Source organism: Rhinopithecus bieti, unplaced genomic scaffold (genome assembly GCF_001698545.2).
Source record: "Rhinopithecus bieti isolate Rb0 unplaced genomic scaffold, ASM169854v2 scaffold_1618, whole genome shotgun sequence".
Lineage (NCBI taxonomy): Eukaryota > Metazoa > Chordata > Mammalia > Primates > Cercopithecidae > Rhinopithecus > Rhinopithecus bieti.
Genome location: NW_016803937.1, coordinates 4,018,848 through 4,038,991, shown reverse-complemented (window position 1 = coordinate 4,038,991; position 20,144 = coordinate 4,018,848). Strand labels below are relative to the sequence as shown.

At 57.7% G+C, this 20,144-nt stretch overlaps 1 protein-coding gene across 1 annotated transcript in view; it reads left to right on the top strand.

Moving 5' to 3' along the window:
* The window catches only part of GSE1 (Gse1 coiled-coil protein), a 525,655-nt gene that overhangs the window by 205,821 nt on the left and 299,690 nt on the right, over positions 1-20,144 (top strand). The window contains 1 exon segment of the mRNA XM_017860621.1: positions 1,629-1,809. Within this exon segment, the coding sequence (XP_017716110.1) occupies positions 1,629-1,809 (181 nt within the window).

The window sequence follows — 20,144 nt, the reverse complement described above, 5'->3', positions numbered from 1 at the left end:
CATCCTGGCTAACACGGTGAAACCCCGTCTCTACTAAAAAAAAAAATACAAAAAAACTAGCCGGGCGAGGTGGTGGGCGCGGGTAGTCCCAGCTACTCCGGAGGCTGAGGCAGGAGAATAGCGTGAACCTGGGAGGCGGAGCTTGCAGTGAGCTGAGATCCGGCCACTGCACTCCAGCCTGGGCGACAGAGCGAGACCCCGTCTCAAAAAAAAAAAAAAAAAAAAAGTGAGGGCTGTGGGAATGGGATGACCCCCTGCAGTGTGGATGGAGATTAACCGTGTTCATCCTTATAGTTATAACTGGTAGTTATTCCAAGTTCCATGCAGAGCTCGGGACAGGTAGGCCCTTAGTAACGGGCAGTTGGCGTCGTCACCGTCAGCATCCCCATCGTCGTCGTCGGCATGGTAGTTCTTGCTCCCCTCGGGACCAGTGAGCCCAGGTGCACACAGCAGGGTGGAGAGGCACGTTTTGCAATTGCTGCAAAAGTGCCCTGAGGCCCCCGCACCCTTGCAGTCCTGGCCTTCACTCGGGTCGGCTCCCTTGTCAGGGGGCAGCACCTGGGGAGGGACACAGTTGTGAATGGTCAGTGGCCAGTGTTGCCTGCTCCCAAAGGGGTCGCACCACTTCTGTGCTCCCTTTGACTCCCCCTGATGCAGGGACCTAGAAGAAATATCTGTGTTAGTAAAGCCACAGGTGAGACCCCAGCCAGCTTGTGGCGGCGTAGAGCTGGTCACCAGGACGTGCACCAGAGCAGGTGCCACCCCACCTGTCCTCCTGCAAGAACTCAAGACATCACAATCACAGCCTTCCTGTGTCCATTTTTAAAATGTATTTGTTTGTTTTTGTAAAGATGGGGTCGCCCGATGTTGCCCAGGCTGCTCTGGAACTCTTAGGTTCAAGTCATCCTCCTGCCTCAGCCTCCCAAAGTGCTGGGATTACAGGCGGGAGCCACCGTGCCTGGCCCTGTATCCAGGTTGTCATGTTGTAATTGAGGCACTCCCGTTGCTCAGAGAGGTGAGGGTCCTGTCTGCTGCTCCCCTGCTGGTAATAACAGCTCAGGGTCGCACCAGGTGCCCAGGGGCCCAATCTGGAAGAGCATCCTCAGCGGGGAGTCGGATGAGGGCCTTTCCCTGATTTGCAGGATGCAGCTGAGATGGTCTGCCCAGGTCTCTGAGCCAAGTGCCAGGCCCCGGGGGTCTCTGGGCAAGGACCACAGAATAAACCTTGTCCCCACCACCACCAGGGGACAGGACAAGGCTGGACCTTTGGGCTTAGCCTCAGGCTCCCTCTTAGATGCTTCTGGGCTCCCTGCAGTGCTGGCCAGCTGCCACAAGGGCTCCAGAAGCTCCAGTTTTGGACGGCCAAGCAGATGGGACTGTATGGGACCCCGGCAGCAGGGGTCCAGCCTGGTGTCACCTAGGCCGGGCTTGCTGGGCAAGGAAGACACTGGCACCAGCCTTACTGAGGACCTGCTCTGCCGTTGCCCCGAGCCAGCCAGTCTGAGTCCCTGATGCCAAGGCCAGGCTGTTGTTAGGGAGGAATGGCACCTACAACCAGAGAGTCCATTCATGTGTCATCCTCTGCAGGCGTGGCCCAGGCTCACCATGTTCACCTCTTTTCCTTTCAGGCTGTTTGTGGATCTCTGGAAGCATCTACAACCACCCACCCTCCCACCCGGGAGTCCGAGCCCCGGCCAGGCGCCCCCACGGAGACCCTGCCCAGAGGCCCCAGGATGGCCCAGGAGCTGAGGCCAGCACAGTGTCTGCAGAGCAGCCGGGAGGAGGATGGACCAGACCTCACTGGTGCAGGTAGATGCCAGCTCTTTTTGTGTCTCTGGGTACTGGACTGGGATGCGGTTGTCCCAGCAGGGATGGGGACTCCAAGAGCTGAGTTCAGATACAGTTCTGCCTCGTGTTGTCGACATCCTAGGGGAGAGACCGGGTGCTGGGTCTCCCTTCCTGGAGTTTGGATTTTCTCTTCCATGCTCCTTAGGGCTCCAAAATCGTGGTTGCATCAACATCCCTGGTTCTCGATCCCCTCTCCTGCTATGCTTTCGGGCTGCCTTTGTTTATTTATTTACCTCTACACTCTCTTGTCTTCATGCATTCATTTATTTAAAAAAAAGATGTAATGGATATTCTTGAGTCCAGAGGGGGTCGTTTCTGGGTTTTTGCGGATGTCAACGCACTGTGTCCCGGGTGCACGTGTGTGGTTCTCTTGGGCTGGGCCACAAGGAACCAGGCTGCTGTGTGCGGGAAGATGGCACCGTCGTCTTCCCTCTGCCACTCCCTCCAGCTACAGACGTGCTGTGGACAACACCCCCCACCCCAAGGCGTCCTCAGACAGCTCCTGAGGGCTTCTGCATGGTGCTTCCCTGAGGCAAGGCGAGGCTGTGCCCTCCTTGGTTAATTGCGGTGTGTGGAACCCTGAGGCTTTGGCTGCTGGGCCTTGGGGCCTGGGCCAGGTCAGACCCTTTGGCTGGGCTTGGACATTCGGTGACCTCCGTGATGCGTTTTTATGGCCCTGTCCTGAAGCCACCCCTTAGGCCATAGGTTCGTCAGCAAGACCCTCCAGAGGGCTGTGGTCAAGGCTCTATCCCACCTCCATCGCTGCCCTACAGGGTGGGAGACTTGAGACACCCAGCCCAGCCCACCCCTGGTGCCAACCACAGTGAGGGCAGTGGGTCCAATGCACCGCATGTTATTGGGCCGAGCTGGAGAGGAGATGAGCAGACAGGGGACTGCTGGGGGCCTGGGGACAGCTGGCCCATCCCCCAAGCTCTGGACTTTGATCTGGGACCTCCATCTGCAGGACAACCCCAATACCGACCTCTTTCTCATGTGGTAGGCTCTGGTGGAGGGAAGGGGCTGGCCAGGGACTTTAGGGTCACTGAGCCCTCTGAAGGGCTTCCAGACACTGGCAGATGAGGACAGGGTGGTCAGGCCACAAAGCAGGCCAGGCAGGGACTACTGCCCCACCCTGTCTGAGGACCTGCTCTGCTATTGCCTTGAGCCAGCTAAACAGAGTTCCTGATCACAGAGGCCAGGCCATTGTCAGGGAGGAATGGCTAAGAGCCTTGGGCAAGTGAGTTTCCCTGCTCCATGCTTCAGTTTCCTCATTTGGGAAATGGGAAGAAAGCTAATGGGAGTGTCTGGCTCGCGGGGCAGGTGGGGATTAACTCAGCCAGGACCCAGCGTGTTTGTGACAGGCCTTGGTACCCTCAGTGTTCAGGGTGCAGGCTGGAACCAGTGAGTTGTGATTTGTTTGTGATTTCTGATGCTCAGCTCTGGTGGCAGCTCGGGCTGGGTCCACACTCACCTGTCACTCAGGACGTCCCCAGGAGAGGCTCAGTCAGAGGAGGACACCAATGTTCCCCTGTGCCTGGGGCAGGCCGGGTGCCCCTGTTTGGTGATGCGTCCTCCCGGGCCTGGGGGCTCACGGGTCAGTGGAGGGCTCCGAGGAGGAGGCAGCTTGCCTGGTTCTCACTGTTTCTCTCCCACAGCTTTGGGCAGAGTCCTGCCACGGGAGAGGCCTGAGGAAACCAGAGTCCTCCGGAGCAGAACAAGGCCCAGATGGACTCCTAGGTGGAGTTTGGCTTTGGTTGGGGGAGCAGACCCATCCATTTCTTATCTGAGGGACCTTTGGCAAATTAATGAGTCATCCCGAGCCTCTGTCCTCACGTCTGTAAGTGGGAGCCATAATAGGTGTTAGTAGAGCTTTCGTGGCAGCCACGTGAGCTGATGCTTGTAAGATGCTTGAAGAGGTCTGGACGCCGAGGAAGAAGCAAGTCTGCCTTTTCCCCACTCATGCCAGGACACATGTCCTCCTCCACCAGTGAAACAGTGTCCTGCAGGCCAGAGAGGCTGAGCAGTCTGCCTCCACTCACACAGCGCTGAGCGAGGGGGATGGGGCTTGAACCCTGAAGTCTGGCTCCCACACCGAACTCACCCCTGGCACACCAGGCTGCTTCCCTGAGTGCTGGGAGGCTGAGGAGTTTGAGACTGGCCTGGGCCACCCCCAGTTGAAACTCTGTCTCTACAAAAAATACAAAATTTAGCCGGGCATGGTGGCATGTACCTGTGGTCCCAGCTACTCGAGTGGCTAAGGTGGGGGGATCACTTGATTCCAGGAGGTTGAGGCAGCTGCAGTGAGCCATGATTGTACCATCACACCCCAGCCTAGGCAACAGAGCAAGACTCCGTCTCAAAAATATTTGTTTTAATTTAAAAAAAAGTTTAAAAATAATTCAGGAGTTTTCAGAGTGACATTTCCAAAAGGAGCCCTTTTTGGAGACCTTTGGGGATGGGGCTGGTCACTCCTGAGTCCCTGGTCCCAGTGGGCACCAGGTCCCTGGAAAGAACCCTGTCTCATCAGCAGCTCCTTGCTGCGACTCACTGCGTAATAGCGAGGGAAGTTGGGGGCGAGGGCCTGAGAGTCTGGGGGTGCCAAGAAGGGTGCAGAGGTTGTGGAGGACCCCCGTGAGTGTCCCTGCAACAAGGGCTGACCTGGCAAGCCAGGAGCCCCTGCCCTGTGGCTGGGTGGGGGCAGGTGGGGCGGGGCCAGGGCACGAACCTGCGTCTGCCAGCTGCTCCCTGTCAGGCTGCTGCCAAGTCCGGGCAGTTCCCCAGCTAGAGACCCACCAAGAGCATGTCCCGCAGTCAGGCCCCGCCTGGGCAGCCACTGCTGCTCAGAAACGTGACAGTGACTAATGGTTTATTACACACCTGCCACCTCTCATCCGGCAGGCGGGTGGGCGCAGTCTCCTGGGCCCAGCTGTGCACTGCCAGCTGGGCGGCGGGGCGGGTGCAGGGGGAGGGGGCACGTCCAGACACGCAGACGCAGACACAGACACAGACACAGCACGTACACGCAAACACACACAGAGGAAAGCAGACACTCAGAGACATAGCCCACATACACGGCATAGGCACGAGCGCACGCATAGGCCACACACACGCACACAGGCACACACACACAGGAAAGCAGGCACTCGGAGACAGCCCACAGACACAGCATAGGCACGGGTGCACACATAGGCCATACACACACACAGATATGCAGACACACAGGCAGACCCAGCACATACGCAGATACACACACACAAACGCGTGACGCACACACACCTGCATAGATTTTTCCCAAGCACACGATATACATGTGGATACACAGACTCACAGGCACAGGGCCATATACAGGCAGACACAGAGCCTATCTGCACCGCACACATACCACACACAGCCACACACACAGAAGCCAAACATCCTCACACAAGTGGATACATGCACAGACTCACAAACGCATATACAATACACACATGGAGACATACACAGAGTCCCCCCACAAGCACACAGACACAGGTACAGAGACACACAGAGACAGGCACAGACTCCCCCCCCCACACACACACAAGCACACAGACACACACAGGGGCAGAGACACACAGAGACAGGCACAGACCCCCCCACACACACACACAGGTACACACAGGCATCAAGACTGTCTCACACACACATAAGCACACACCACAGAAACACACACAGGACACACATTCCAAATACCCATCCCCACCACAGCCCCGTCTCCCTCTTCCCAGGCCACGGCCCCAGGGGCACTGAGCGCTCTCTGCCCTCTATGTCTCTCTGGCCCCTGCCATGGTGGTCCCACCCTGGCACTGGCTGGGGCAGGGGCCTTTCCCAGTGGTGGGGGTGGCCAGGGCAGGTGGAGGAACTGTAACTGCCCAGGGCAGTCCATTTCTGACCCCCACTTCCCTGGAAATGCCTTGTACATGGGGACAGCAGCTTTTGCCAGGGAAAGGAAGCAGGTACAGGAGGAGCCTGTGCTGAGCTGGGACCTGGGCTGAGTACTCCAGGGAAGCACGTGGCCGTCAGCTGCCTTGGTCTCCCCCAGAAGCAAGGGTTGTGTGTGTTGTGGAAGGCAGTGATGAGTTTTGGTAACACTGGGTTCCCTGCTGTCCCAGACGTCCAGGCCAGCCCACAGAGCTTATCAGACTTGTGTCACTATGGTCAGATGGGGCTACCGCCGTGTCCAGGGTGGGGCCACTCCCGGGCAAAGGCTCCTGGTGGCTGGTCAGGCTCTTACCTTGTGGGCAGCTTTGGTTCCCAGGTGTTGCATTTGCAGTGGCCATCTGGGCAGTGGCCTCTTGCTGGCTGCGGGGAGCACAGCTCCAGGACTGGGGACTCAGCCCTCCTGTGAAGGCCATGGGGACCCCTGGGGCTGGGATTCCTCTGGCAGGCAAGGCCCATTTGGGACTGAGCAGGCATGTCCAGCTGCTGGGAGAAGGGTGCAACCTTGTGATGGGTGTCCTTCCCTCTTGGGGCGGGCGAGCACTCGAGCTCATCTCTTTCCAGTACTCTTCGGCCTTTAGTCAAATGAAGACCCATTTCTCATGTGCCATCGCGTGCAGTATAGAATCTATTGAGAGGACACTGCTAATTTATCACCAGCGGATGGGAACAGGCTTCCCTAGAACAAGTATCTTTGTGTTGTCTGCAGCCACCTTGGGGGAGAAGCAACACTGGTTGGTGATAGGAGGGAGGGGCTTGGACTCAGGTCCAAGTTTCTAAGTCCTAGCATTGCTACTTCCTGGCCATGGAGCCTTCTCAAGGTTCAGGACCTTTCCTGGGCTCTGCTGCTCTGACTACTGAATAGGCATGGTAAAAATAAAATCCTTCTGGTAGCATGGTGTCAGTGATATTGGATGAACACGGAGAAGGCACTGAGGGCTGCCTTGCAGGGCTGTGCAGAGTGCACACTGCACAACTCCAGGGGGCATCCACACACAGCAGAGGAAGGAGGGAGCGAGGGTAATCAAGAGAATGAAAGCACTGAGCTGTTTTCCCACCAGAGGGTGCAGTTGCAAAAGCCTGATTTTCCCATGCTGTGCCTCAGTTTACCCATAGGTACTGTCACCACCAGTTGCCCTCTGTTGGCCACCTGAGGAAAGGAAAGCCAGCCTCTCCCTGTGGTCTGGGACAGTGGGTGGGGCAGGGGAGAAGAGGAGGGGGCTGACAGGGTGGGTGGGAGCTGCTGGAGAAGACACAGCGTGCCCTCCGTCTCTAGCCTCTGGGCCGGCCCAGAAGGTCCCTTCCCTCTGCCTGCTCTTGTGACTTTTGCCTTGCCAGCCACCATGGCAAGGGCTTACTTAGGAAGAGGTCTGTGTTCGTTTTCCATGGCTGCTGTGACAATACCACAAACTTAGTGGCTTAAAACCACACTCATTACTCTTACATGCACACATAGTTCTTACAGTGCTGGAGGTCAGAAGTCTACCGTGGGTCTCACTGTGCAAAAATCCCGATGTGGGCAGGGTCTGTTCCTTCTGGGATCTCCAGGGCAGAATCTGTTCTATGCCTTCTGCGCTTCCTTGACTGGAGGCCACCCGCATTCCTTGATTTGCAGCCCCTCCCTCCACCTTCCAATCCAGCAACGCAGCATCTCTCGGACCCTGCTTCTGGGTCGCACCTCCTTCTCGCTCCTCTTCTCCCGCCTCCCTCTCCTACTTAGAAGGCCCCTGTGACTGCACTGGGCCCACATGGCTAATCCAGGCCTATCTCCCGTCTCAAGGTCAGCTGGTTAGCAACCTTAATCCCCCTTTCCCAGGTAAGGTGGTGCATGCACAGGCTTCAGGGATTGGGATGTAGACATCTTTGGAGCTCATGCTTAGCCTGCAGCCACAGCGTTTATAAAGTCAGCTGCATTAGTCAGGGCAGGCACCCCCGGTGCCATAACAGACAGTCCCGGGGTTCACGGTGGGTCTTCCTGATTGGGTGACTCAGGATCCTGGATTCTCTTCAAGCCATGGTCTCTGCTTCCTCGGGACTTCCAGAGTTCCCTGATGCCCCATCACCAGCGGGCACAGGGAGCAGATACAGGAACACCCCTGGATGCTCTCCCGCTGTGGCCTTGCGGTGACGCGTGCCATTCCTGCCCACTTCCCACTGGCCTCGACCAGCTCTTGCCCCACCCAGACGTGAAGGGAGCAGAACAGCAGCCACTCCCCAGCAGCACTGTCCCTGGCAGAAGGGGCCGCGCCCTGCCATTCTGCTGGGCAGTTCGTCCACGGTTCCACCATCCCTGAGATGGCACGAGCCGGAGGCTGTCTGCGCGCTGCCCAGGCGCTTCCCAGTTCTGCATGCCCTCCGTGGTTCCTGTGTACTATGGTTCTGAGGCAGCCCCTGGCTGTCTTCGAGGCTGTCTTTGAAGACCTGTCCTCAGGTCCCTGCAGCTGCTCTGGAGGACGGGCCGGGAGCTCTCATCTTCGGGGCAGCCCTTTGCAATCAGTGACTGGCAGTTGTGGGGTGGGAAGCCCCTTACTTCTGGAGAGAGGAGCCGCCCACCCTCCAGAGCTCCCCTGGGACAGGGCTGGGGTCCGGCTCTGTCTGAAGTCACCCTTGTATCCTCACACCCGCCCCCAGTCTCCCCGGGAGCCCAGCCTTAGAGATCACGGCATCCTGGTCTCCCTGTCTGCTTCTGAGAAACCCGCCTGAGATAGCACGTGCCCAGGGCCATGGCCTCAGCCCTGTCTGTGCAGACAGCACCTCAGACGCACTCCTCCAGCACTCTGCCTCCACCTTCACCCTCCTCTTTTCCCGGAGGAGAAAGGGGCAGCTCGTTCACCTGGCTCCTCCCAGAAGGTCAAGTTGGGAACACGAAAGAAGGAAGCCAGCAGAGGGCAAGTACAGACAGGCTCATTTCAGAGTGTCGCCTTGGGGTTCAACCCCTCAACCTGCAGCTGAGGATCTCTTGGAGCCTGGGGAGCATCCTTGGGGACCACATTCAGTAGAGGGAACCACAGGGCTGTAAGGGTGCGGCCATGTGCGTTGCCTGGAAGGTGAAGGTTTGTAGAAAGCAAAGGTTTGTAGAAGGTAAAGGTTTATAGTAGCCTACAGCGACTTCATTTCCACTGTCTCTTGTCTAGCCCTGTGTTGAAATCAGTTATTCGTTGGGAGTGACTAGGCTGTGGATGGCTTTTGGTGTGCACACCTGGACTCCCTCTGCCCGAGTTCAAAACCTGGCTCTGCTCCTTTGGAGCTTCTGCTATGTGGCAGATAGCCTCCCTGTGCCTCAGTTTCCCCATGTGTAAAACGGGGATGATGGGGTTTCAAGAATCAGATGCTTGCCTGGCACACGGGAGTGTGTGAGCTGGGCCTGCCCTGGCAGCGAGAGAGAGCTGGTGACCACCAGAAACCCTGGCCCTGGGACGGCTTTTGTCTCTTTTTTGTTGGGCAAATGGGCTCCCAGCCGGGCTCGGGCCTCCATCGCCAGGAAGGCGGGACTGTGCTTGGGTACTTGGCTCTGGCCTCCAGAAGTCCTTGGCAAGCCTTGCCTGTAGCGGCTCCAGTGCCGAGTGCTTTGACACCAGGCGCTCCCAGAGCTCTGCCCCCACTGCCAAGCGGCAGCTGCTCCGGAGGGCACGGGGGGCTGGATTTGGCTGCGGCTTCTCCAGCTCTGCACAGGAGCCCCCCCCACTTCCCTGGCTGTTCTGCACCATGACTGCCTCCTGGCTCCTGTCACCCGCTCTGTCTCAGTCTTTCTTCATAGGTTTCCAGCTGAGCTGGGATCCATAGTCTGTTTCCCTCTCCACGACCAATCTATTTATCTTCTCGGGAACTTCTTGTAATGCTGGGAGTGCAGAGCTTGCAAGTCGGGGCAGGAAGCTTTAGAAGCCCAGGCAGCCTTGAGAGGCTGTTTGCTTGTAAGTGGATCTCTCCCCAGGAGCCTCTTGGAATATTTAGCAGGGACTTACCCATGCTGGGTCTAGAGACCCTCCCGCCCCTCTGCTTCCTGCTCTCCTACTTACTGGGATCTGGTTTCCCTCAGCTGGTTCCCTTGCTAGCATGTGACTCTGTGTGTCTGTCTGTGACTGGTTTAGATTTGTGTGAAATAAAAAAGAAAAGAGAATTTAACTTGGGAAGTTGAAAAAACAATAAACCAAGCGTTGAATAAAAGCAGATCTTTATAACTGGCAAAATTGCTGTTAAGAGGGTCTGTTTACCCTCAATTGGAATTTCTTTCCCAATAAATTGGTGATAAAGATTTTAGATGGAAAAGACGAGATTGGCTGAGTAGCAGGAGTGGCTGTTCTGGAGCTCAGGGTGGGGCGTCCCAGGGGCAGTATCAGGGACCCCAGGGACACAGCCATGTCACCAGGCACAGACCGTTTCTGCAGGGGCCACCGTGCATTGGCCCGCCTGACCACCACCCTGCCGTGGCCTCTGCCCACTCACTGTCCTTCTTTCCCCTCGACCAGTCCAAGCTGATAAACAACTGTCACCGGGGACCGCGGCTGGTCCGTTTGGCACCACTGTGGGTTTACACAGTTTGAAGAGTGCCACCCTTGCCCTCACCTGTGACCTTCTAAGTGGGAGCAGACACCACAGGAGAGCTGGGGATGTCTCCTGGCTTGCGACTTCACCATGGCTCCGATCTGACCGATCTCTGATTGTCTGCCGGCACGGCACGTCCATCTCTGCCGCTACCATGCGGTGTGTGTGCCTTTGTTCACAAGTGTTCATTGAGCACCACCTGTGTGCCAAAGACCATGCTGGGCACAGCAGGGCACACAGCAGACACAACCCCTGCCCCAAGAGCTTTCATTCAACAGGAAGGCAGATAACTCCCAAATGAACAGGTAAAGGAGTGATGCCAGGTGGTGAGAGGGCCATGAAGAAACAGACAGGGGACACAGACACCTGAGGTCGTGGCTTTAGATAGGTGGCCACAGAGGCCTAAGGAGGTGGCATTTGGCAGAGAGTTCCAGGCCAAGCGAAGAGCATGTGCAAGGGCCCTGAGGCTGCCAGTGCCTGGCATGCTTACCCTCACCATGAAGGCAGGGACCATGGCTCCCTGTCCTCGTGATCTCTCGAGTGTGTGGCACGGTGCACATAATAGATGTTCAGTAGACTTTTGTTGAGCGAATGCAAGCTTTTAAGTCAGCTGTTGCCGGGAGACATGACCAGGGGAGGGGAAATGTAAAGAGGAAATAAGATTCTTTTTTTTCTTTTTTTTTTTTTAAGATGGAGTTTCACTCTTGTTGCCCAGGCTGGAGTGCAATGGCGCGATCTCGACTCACTGCAACCTCTGCCTCCTGGGTTCAAGCGATTCTCCTGCCTCAGCCTCCCAAGTAGCTGGGATTACAGGCATGCACCACCAAGCCCGGCTAATTATGTATTTTTTATTTTTAGTAGAGACGGGGTTTCTCCATGTTGGTCGGGCTGATCTCTAACTCTCGACCTCAGGTGATCCACCCACCTGAGCCTCCCAAAGTGCTGGGATTACAGGCGTGAGCCACCGGAAATTAAGATTCTTCCAAGCATGGAGGGTGCATATCTTCCCAAGTTTCCTGGGTCAAGAGCTGATGTTCCAAGCAGGTTCTTACTGCATTCCAGAAGTTTCATTCTCTCTCCAGGGCCCAGGGTGGAGTCAATCTTCTGGCTTGTCTGGGCAGAACTCTTTGTGCTGGGAGAGTTCTGAAGGCCACTGGAGCATCGGGGGAGAGCCTTGGCTCTCCCGCCGCCTGTTTCACAACTGATTAGATCAACCCTAAATATGCCTTCTCTGAAAGATACAGCTCCCACCGGGCACAGTGGCTCACGCCTGTAATCCCAGCTCTTTGGGAGACTGAGGCAGGAGGATCGCTTGAGCCCAAGAGTTGGAGATCAACCTGGGCAACATAGTGAGACCACATCTCTACAAAAAATTTAAAAATTAGCTGGGCGTGGTGGTGCACACCTGTAGTCCCAGCTACTCAGGAGGCTGAGGCTGGAGGATTGCTTGAGCCCAAGAGTTGGAGATCACCCTGGGCAACATAGTGAGACCACATCTCTACAAAAAATTTAAAAATTAGCTGGGTGTGGTTGTCCATGCCTATAGTCCCAGCTACTCAGGAGGCTAAGGCTGGAGGATCGCTTGAACCCGGGAGTTCGAGGCTGCAGTGAGCCATGCTTGCATCACTGTACTCCAGCCTGAACGAGAGAGTGAGACCCTGTCACAAAAACACTAAACTAAACTAAAATTCCATTTGAAATGATGACAAAGCCGGGTGCGGTGGCTCAAGCCTGTAATCCCAGCACTTTGGAAGGCCGAGATGGGCGGACCACGAGGTCAGGAGATTGAGACCATCCTGGCTAACACAGTGAAACCCCGTCTCTACTTAAAAACACAAAAAACTATCCGGGCGAGGTGGCGGGCGCCTGTAGTCCCAGCTACTCGGGAGGCTGAGGCAGGAGAATGGCGTAAACCCGGGAGGCGGAGCTTGCAGTGAGCTGAGATCCGGCCACTGCACTCCAGCCTGGGCGACAGAGCGAGACTCCGTCTCAAAAAAAAAGAAATGATGACAAAGTTTAAAATAAAATTCCAGCAACTGTGTAGACCACCCTGTTTTCCCTAGGGGGCTTCCCAGACTGATTAGTTTGGGGTCCAGGGTACTTCACGGTCACCCGGGAGTGACGGGTTCTCCTCCCTAGGGCATGGATGGCTCTGGGAGGGCTGCAAGCTCCCTGGGTTGAAAGCGGGTCCTGACCAAGCAGCTGCTGCGAGTCGGGTGCTGTGTCTGGGAACAGCACTCTTCCTAGTCATATTATTTCTGTGTTGCTGTAAGAAGTCACCGTGGACTTGGTGGCTTAAACCAAAAGCTTATTTTCTTACAGTTCTGGAGGTCAGAGCCCTGACTCGGGTCTCATGAGGCTAAATTCAAGGTATGGGAAGGACTGGCTCCTCCTGGAGGCCCTGGGAAGAATCTGTTCCCTCGTCTTTTCCCACTTCTAGGGGCCGTTTCATCTCCTACATCATTCTAACCTCTTGCTGCTGCCTTTTTTTTGAGACAGGATCTCACTGTGTGGCCCAGGCTGGAGTGCAGTGGCACAATCACGGCTCACTGCAACCTTGACCTCGCTGGTCTCAAGCGATCCTCCCACTTCAGCCTGCCAAGTAGCTGGGATTACAGGCATGTGACACCATGCCTGCTAAATTTTTGTATTTTTGTAGAGATGGGGTCTCACTCTGTTGCACAGGCTGGTCTCAAAACCCTGGCTTCAAGCAGCCCTCCCTCTTTGGCTTCCCAAAGTGTTGGGATTACAGGCATGAGCCCCTACTTGCTCCTGTTCTCACCTCTCCCACCACCCACTCCTGCCTCCCTTACAAGGACCCTGTGACCCCATTAGATGCCCCTCAGCACCCTGGACTGTCCAGGATACTCTCCCCATCTCAAGATTCATGCTCATGTCTGCAAAGTCCCTTCTGCCAGAGAAGGTGACATTTTCATAGACGCCGGGGATTAGATGTGGACGTCTTTTGGGGCTGTTATGCAACCTGACACACTCTCCCTGGCTGGGCTGAGCTGGCTGAGCCTTTGGGGCGTGGTGTCCATGCTCACGATTAGTCATTTATTGAGCGCCGAATGTGTGCCAGGCACAGTTGTAGGTGCTTTGCTGGGACTGGTCCCTTAACCTCACGGTCATTCTGCAGGGGCAGACTGGGCCCCACGGCCTGGTTCAGCCCCAGGGGTGCATTCTGCATCATCCCGGGTCAGTCCCCTCCTCGGGAACACAGGGCTGATGATGGAGCCCCCTTGAGAGGGTGGCCTCAGTTAGTAACTCCCGAGTTTAAAGCTGGGAGGGCAACCCTCCAGGTAGTCCCTGTGCCACCCTCGCAGGGCAGGGGCTGGATCCTGGCCGGACCCAGGAGGTTCTGGGTGCAGTTTAGCGTTTTCCCAGGAGGTGGCGCAGTGAAACCCTGGATGCACGGCCAAAACCAAACCCTGGGGCTGCCTCCACCCTGTCCCTGGGCACTGGGAAGGGCACTCACCCTAGAGACCCAGCCAGGCTCTGCTCCTCCCCTGGCGTCTGAGCAATGCACCCCAGGAGATGGCCAACCGACCCCACCTTCCAGTGCACTGGGCATCCCTCTGCCCCTGCCTGCCCCTAAAGCAGCTAAGCCATGGTGCTCACCTCTGGTCACTGCTCAACCCATTTATCCCCAAATACACTAAGATGGGCTCTCACAAGACGCAGAGAACACAGCACGGGGCAACCCAGGAGGGCTCCAGGGAGGAGGCAGCACTGCTTGAACTGGGCACCCAGACCCGAGTAGGGCAAAGGAAGCCCCTCAGGGGAGAAGCACCTGAAGGTGGATACAGCAATGATGGTGGGCTTCCTCCTTTCCCCTCCCTCTTCTCTTCCCTCCCTCCTTCTCTCCCTCCCTCCCATGGGGAGGGGACGGCTGCTTCTGCGTGGAGTGAGTTCCTAGGCCACCACCCAGGGCTGGGCACTGCGGGAGGCCTGGAGTGGGAACTCAGGGTGTGCTGCTGGAGAACTCTGCGAGCCGATGGGTGTGACCTGGGCGGGATATCACTCTGTGTGACCCCCTTTGGGAACTGGGTTTTCTCTGCTTTCCACGGAGTTGACAGGGAAGCCAGGAAGTGGCCGCCGCAGCTCCCAGCTCCCGCTATCCTCTGAGCTGGCCTGGCTCCTGTGTACAGCTTGCAGCGGCCTCTGCCAGGGTGGGGCGGAGGCTGGGAGGGCAGGAGGAGGGCCTGCGCCCGGCGGCGGCTGGCTGTGGCGTGCTCCACGCCCTCGCGCTCTTCTCGGGAGTTTGCGCCCCACACGGAGCTGTGGGCCTGGGCCGGGAGAGAGCCGGAGGCGTCCTCTTCTCCTCCCGCCTCGCTGCTCCGCTCCCCTCGTTCCTTTCCCAGGCCAAGGGGAGCTGACTGATGACCGAGGCCACCGCTGCTCCTCGGGCTGCCCAGCCAGGGCAGGGGGGCCAGGGGCTGGGCCAGGCAGTGCTCATGGACCAGAAGAGCCCCAAGTGGAAAGTGCTCCTTCCGGGTGAGTCCCCAGGGGTGGCCCCACCCAGCGCCATGGAGGAGCCGGGTGCAGGTCTTCGGACAGTGCCCAGACTTCCAGGACAGAAGACTGAGATAGGAAGGAGGGACAGAGGGCCGAGCTGTGGCTCGGTGAAGGTGTGCGTCCTGGCTGCAGGGGCTGCGTGGGTGCAGATGTGGAGCGTGAGTGCCATGGGACATTGACCCCAGGGACAGGCATAATGGCCCCAGTCTGAGCCCCAGTGCCCAGGCGCAGGTGTTAGGATTCTAAGGGGGCGTGGCAGGGCCTTGAGGCCACAGCTGACAGCCCTTTGGGCACTCCCTGGGCACGTCCCAGCTGCCCCTCCTGCTGGTGCCCCTATTGTACTGTGCACAAACCCTTACTGGGCACAGGCTGGCACAAAGCCTGGCACCAGACCCCTGAGGGTGAGCTCAGGGTGCCTCCCATCCTCCCAGCACTGGGCCCCTGGGTACTAGGTGGCCCTCTGAGGTCACTGAATCCCACCCTCCTTTCCCATGGAGGGGGAAACTGAGGCTGCTCAGCAGCCCTAGACAGGGCCAGGTTTAGAACTTGAATGACCCTCTCCCAAGCTACCTGCTGCTTCTGGAAGTGAGAGGAAAAGGGCAAGAGGGGCTGGGAGAGGAGCCAGGCAGCCCTGGCTGCAGGAACGGGCAGAGAAGGAGAGGAAGCGTGCAGAGGGGGCTCTGCCTCTGTGGAGATTCCAGGAGGGAACAGGTGTGTGTAGCACAGGTGACACCAAAGCCCTGGCGCTCCTACTTCCCTTACCAGGTGGGGTGCAAGAGGCTTCTCACCTTCTCTTCGCTCCACGCTTCTTCCTTCATGGCTGGTTTCACAGATAGCGCGGGACTGTGGTCCGGACCCTCCACTCCCTGGCTTGGGCTGTGGAAGATGGATTTGATTTCATTAAAAAGGAACCCCTGGCGGGCACGGTGGCTCATGCCTGTGAGGCCAAGGTGGGCAGATCACTTGAGCCCAGGAGTTTCAGACCAGCCTGGGCAACATGGCAAAACCCCATCTCTAAAAAAAAAAAAAGACAAATAGAAACCATTAGCAGAGTATGGTGGCTGATGCCTGTGGTCCCAGCTACCCAGGAGGCTGAGGTAGGAGGATCACCTTAGCCTGGGAGGTTGAGGCTGCAGTGAGCCGAGATCATGCACACTGCACTCCAACCTGGGTGACAGTGAAACTCTGGACTCTGTCTCAAAAAAAAAAAAAAAAAAAAGGAACACACTACCAAGTGGCAAAGTGGCAAGCACACATTAGCAAGTAATGTATACCCCGTGCCCTTCTGTACGTGGGCTGGCTGCGAGGTAGTGAGCTCCCCATCCCTGACTCTATTCAAACAGGATTCGTGCAACCCGTCAGGGAGTCTTTGGAGGTCAGAAGAGACCATATTCCTTCTGGGTCTTAGATTCCAGATCCCAATTCCTCCATGCGCCTCATCTGTACTGTAATGAGGACCCTAGCCACTGGGATTTAGTGAGCACTTACTGTATACCAAGGTTCTTCACCACCCTCGGTGGGCACCAGTCCACCAAAGCCTCACCATACCCTGGGAGGTGGGCAGGCTCCTCCCCCCTTGTTCCAGATGAGAAGGCTGAGGAGGAGGGGACAAGTGACCGCCGGTCAGCTGAGTCACAGAGCTGGGTTGCAAAGCCAGGCCTTGTGGCACAGAGCTTTCATCCCGACCTCAGTTACAGGAAGTCCACCCATTAGGAAAATGTTCTCTAAATTGTGAGATGTGCACGAGTTCTCCAGAATCACCCGCATGGCTTTCACTAGGAGGGCAATGGGCTGTGGCCATCTAGGCCCAGGTCCTCTGCTGGGACAGGCAGGTGTCAACGACAGCAACAGCCTCTGTGGCCATGGGAGGCCAGCTCCTCGTCCACCAGGCTGGGTGCCAGGTGCCCGGTAGCAGTCCCAGCTGCCTCGAGGTGCTTCCGGGGATGGATCACTCCATGCTGGGATCCTCCACTCTCGCGCGTTCTCCCTCCACCCCTTTGTCTCAAATAGCCAGGCTGTTGGGGTGCCTTCTCTGATGTCTTCTATCATGGGCTGTTTGGGTGTCTCTGGTGTCTTCTCTTGTCAAACAAAACAGACAAAAAATGGAAAGAAAGCAAGGGAGGGAAGAGCAGAGGAGGGGAGGGGACGAGAACCCCTCCCCATCCACTGCTTTCCAGCTCAGCCTGTCTCCCCATTTGTGAAGTGGGGATGCTGCGGCAGCTGCCTCCCGGGGCACCTGGGAGGATGGGCTGGGGCACTATGGATAGCAGGGATTCAGTGACCGCATCGCTACTGCGTGTCCTTTCAGTCCGGAGTGAGTGTCTGGGAGGGCCACAGGTGTGCTGGCTGCAGCCTGGAAGAGTCCGCTCAGAGAAGGTGCTCCAGGGAGGTCCTGGAGTGAACAGGTGGGTGGCGTGTGGGCGGAGGGACGAAAGTGTGAATGAATGAGTGCTGGCCGCCCTCTCCCCCCAGCAGCCCTGGGGACCCTGGATCCCCGAGTCTACCCAGGGCAGGGTGATTGTGCTCCAGCCCCACGGTGCCCCATGGTTACCACCGCCTTGGCAGGGCCAGTCTCTGTGTCTCCTTCATGAGGGACAGGCTCCAGGCACCTGCCTGGCCTCCCTCCCCACTCTTGGGCCACCTTCTGCCTCACTGAGGCCAGACAGCCCTCATCCTCTGTGGGGTGAAGACAGATGAGGGACAAGGACTCTCGTCACTCCTCCTGGCGATGGTGACACTGTGCCTTCCCTGTGGGGCCGAGGCCGTCCCAAGCACCCCTTTGCCCCCGAGTGTCATGGTGGAAAATGGGGCTGTGGCCCCAGCATTCTGGGTTTCGATCCTGGTACCGCCACTTGCTGCTGTGTGACCTGGATGAGCCACCTAACCTCTCTGCACCGCTGCCAGCCATTAAGGGGAGTCAGTAGCCACTCACTGGCTGAGACTGTGGGGATAGAGTGAGTTGGGGTTCGAGGCCCTCAGGACACCCAGCTCAGGCTGTGCGAGCTGCCAGCACCCTGCCTGTCACTGTCACTCTTGTCATTGCTAATCCCCTTGCCTGGGAGCTTCTGGATCCCAGTGTCACCTCCCAGGCCCCAGGTGCCTTTTCCGGCCACCCAGAGCCCATGCCTTGGCCCTCCCACTTCCCCCAGCTGGGGAGCAATGCAGGAGTCTCAGGTGAGTAGGACCCCAGCCATGAGGGAGGTTCCTGCCTCATCCTCACCAGGCCCAGGGCGCCCATTAAGGTGGGACCCAGTCCAGCCCCCATATCTAGGAAGCAGCGGGTGTCACAAAGAGCCTGGGCGGCGCCAGCGCTGCTGGGGTGTGGGGCAGCCGGATGCCAGGACCCTGAGAACCCCAGGCCTGCCTGGGGCCATGTAGAGCTTAACTGGTGGGTTTGCTGGTGTTCGACCAGGTATAGGGGTAGCTGAGGTGGAGACTGGAGTTTGGACACCTCTGACTCTGTCGTCTCTTGCCGGGCACCTCCCAGGCAGCAACTAGAGCGCCATGAGCCCAGGCTAGGCCAGCACAGGCAAGGGAACCGCAGAGGCCTGCCCTTCCCTCCTGGGGGCAGCTCCGCAGCCGCGTTGCCCACCTCCAGTACCCTGGCCCCTGTGAATCTCTCCCCTTCACCAAGTAGGACACGGGAACATTTATTAAGTGCCTACCGCATGCCAGCTCTCGTGCGCATGTCAGCTCCACCATTCGCCCCATTTTATAGGTGAAGAAACTGAGGCCCAGAGAGGTGTGAGGTTTGCCCCAGGTGTGCCGGGGGCCTAGCTCCAGCCCGCAGTTCTGCAGCTGCAATTCCCACAGGGAACCAGACCCCACACTCCAAGCTGGCCTCCCTCCTGCTATGTGGATTTCTCTTGGGCCTGAGCAACTGCCCCCAACCCTCAGGGTCCCCACCCCCCAAAAGAAGGTGCAAACTCTAGGCTTCTCTCTTTTCATCCCCAGCCCAAACAAGCTGTGTACCCCCTGGCGAGCAGAACATGGTGAGATGGCCCGCAGAGAGGCACGGGAACCTGACCCCACAGGCACATCTGAGCGTCAGTTTCTGTCTCCAGAAAATGGAGATGATGGAGCTCGACCTCTGTTAGGCCTGGGGAGGAGCCTGGGTTCCTGGCACAGTGTCCCTGCCCGTTAGGATTACCGCAGTGGTTGGGACCCTGCCCTTCTGCTCCCAGCCCTTTGGGGCTGGACTGGGGTGAGTTCAGTGGCTGTGCGGGCCGGTCTGGCCGCCTCCTGGCTCCTTGATGGCAGATTTGGGCACAGACAGAGCCTGTGGCCGGGTGGTGTGGGCAGAGTGGGATGAGGGCTCTGCCCTCCCTGCCTGCCTGCCGGGCGTGTGGTCCTGGCTGGGGACACAGGAACACAGCCCTGGCTCTGTTCTTGAAGTCGTGGGAGGCAGGCTGTCACCGCAGCGGCTGGGAGCTGGAGGCGAGCCCAGAGGGAGAGAGGACACCATGTCTGTGCCCTCAGCCTTCAGCACAGGCCCTGCCAAGCCACAGGTGCCTCTGCTACACAGAGGGCCAGAGGGGCTCCGCTGGGCAGAGAGCAGGGGGCTGGGGCTGGTAGATGGAGGTGGGGGCTGTGAAGGGGAGGACAGGACAGCAAGGATTGCTGGGAAAAGAGACTGTGTCCACGGTGCCATAGGCCTCTCTGCACACCCCTCCCCACACTGCACAGATGGCCCCGCGTTACCCCACGGCTCCTCCTGTTGTGCAGGTTGCACACTGCGCAGTCGCGGGCGGCCGTGTGGCTGGAGTTGCCCAGTGTGAGTGACCCAGCCCTGCCTCCCACCTTCACCAACCACGTGTTGATTTTTGGTTCTGGAATTCTGATTACCTTTTTTTTAATTGCAAGTCTGGAATGTTGACAGGATTGACGTGTGTGCACGGTTGTGGATGACGGGGTACCCCTGGTAGGCCGCACATAGTGTGAGGATTTGGGGGCTGCAGGAAGCCGTTTCTGTCCTCAGGGGACAGGACATCTCTCTGTACATCTCTCTGGGTGTCTCATGCATCCCACTGTCCACAGGCATCTGTGCAGTGTCTGAATTGCAGAGGCCATGCTGCACAGCCCCCAGTGGTTTGGGTCTGGCCTGTTCTCCCTCTTGGCTCCTGGCCCTCCTTGCCAAGAAATAAAATTTTTAACTCAAGGACTCCGGTTTGGGCTGCTGGTTCCCTTAGATCCCTGGGGAAAGAGACGCAATGGAAACCTCTCCTACCTATGTGACCTTGGGCAGGTTACCTACCCTCTCTGTGCCTTAGCTGTCTATC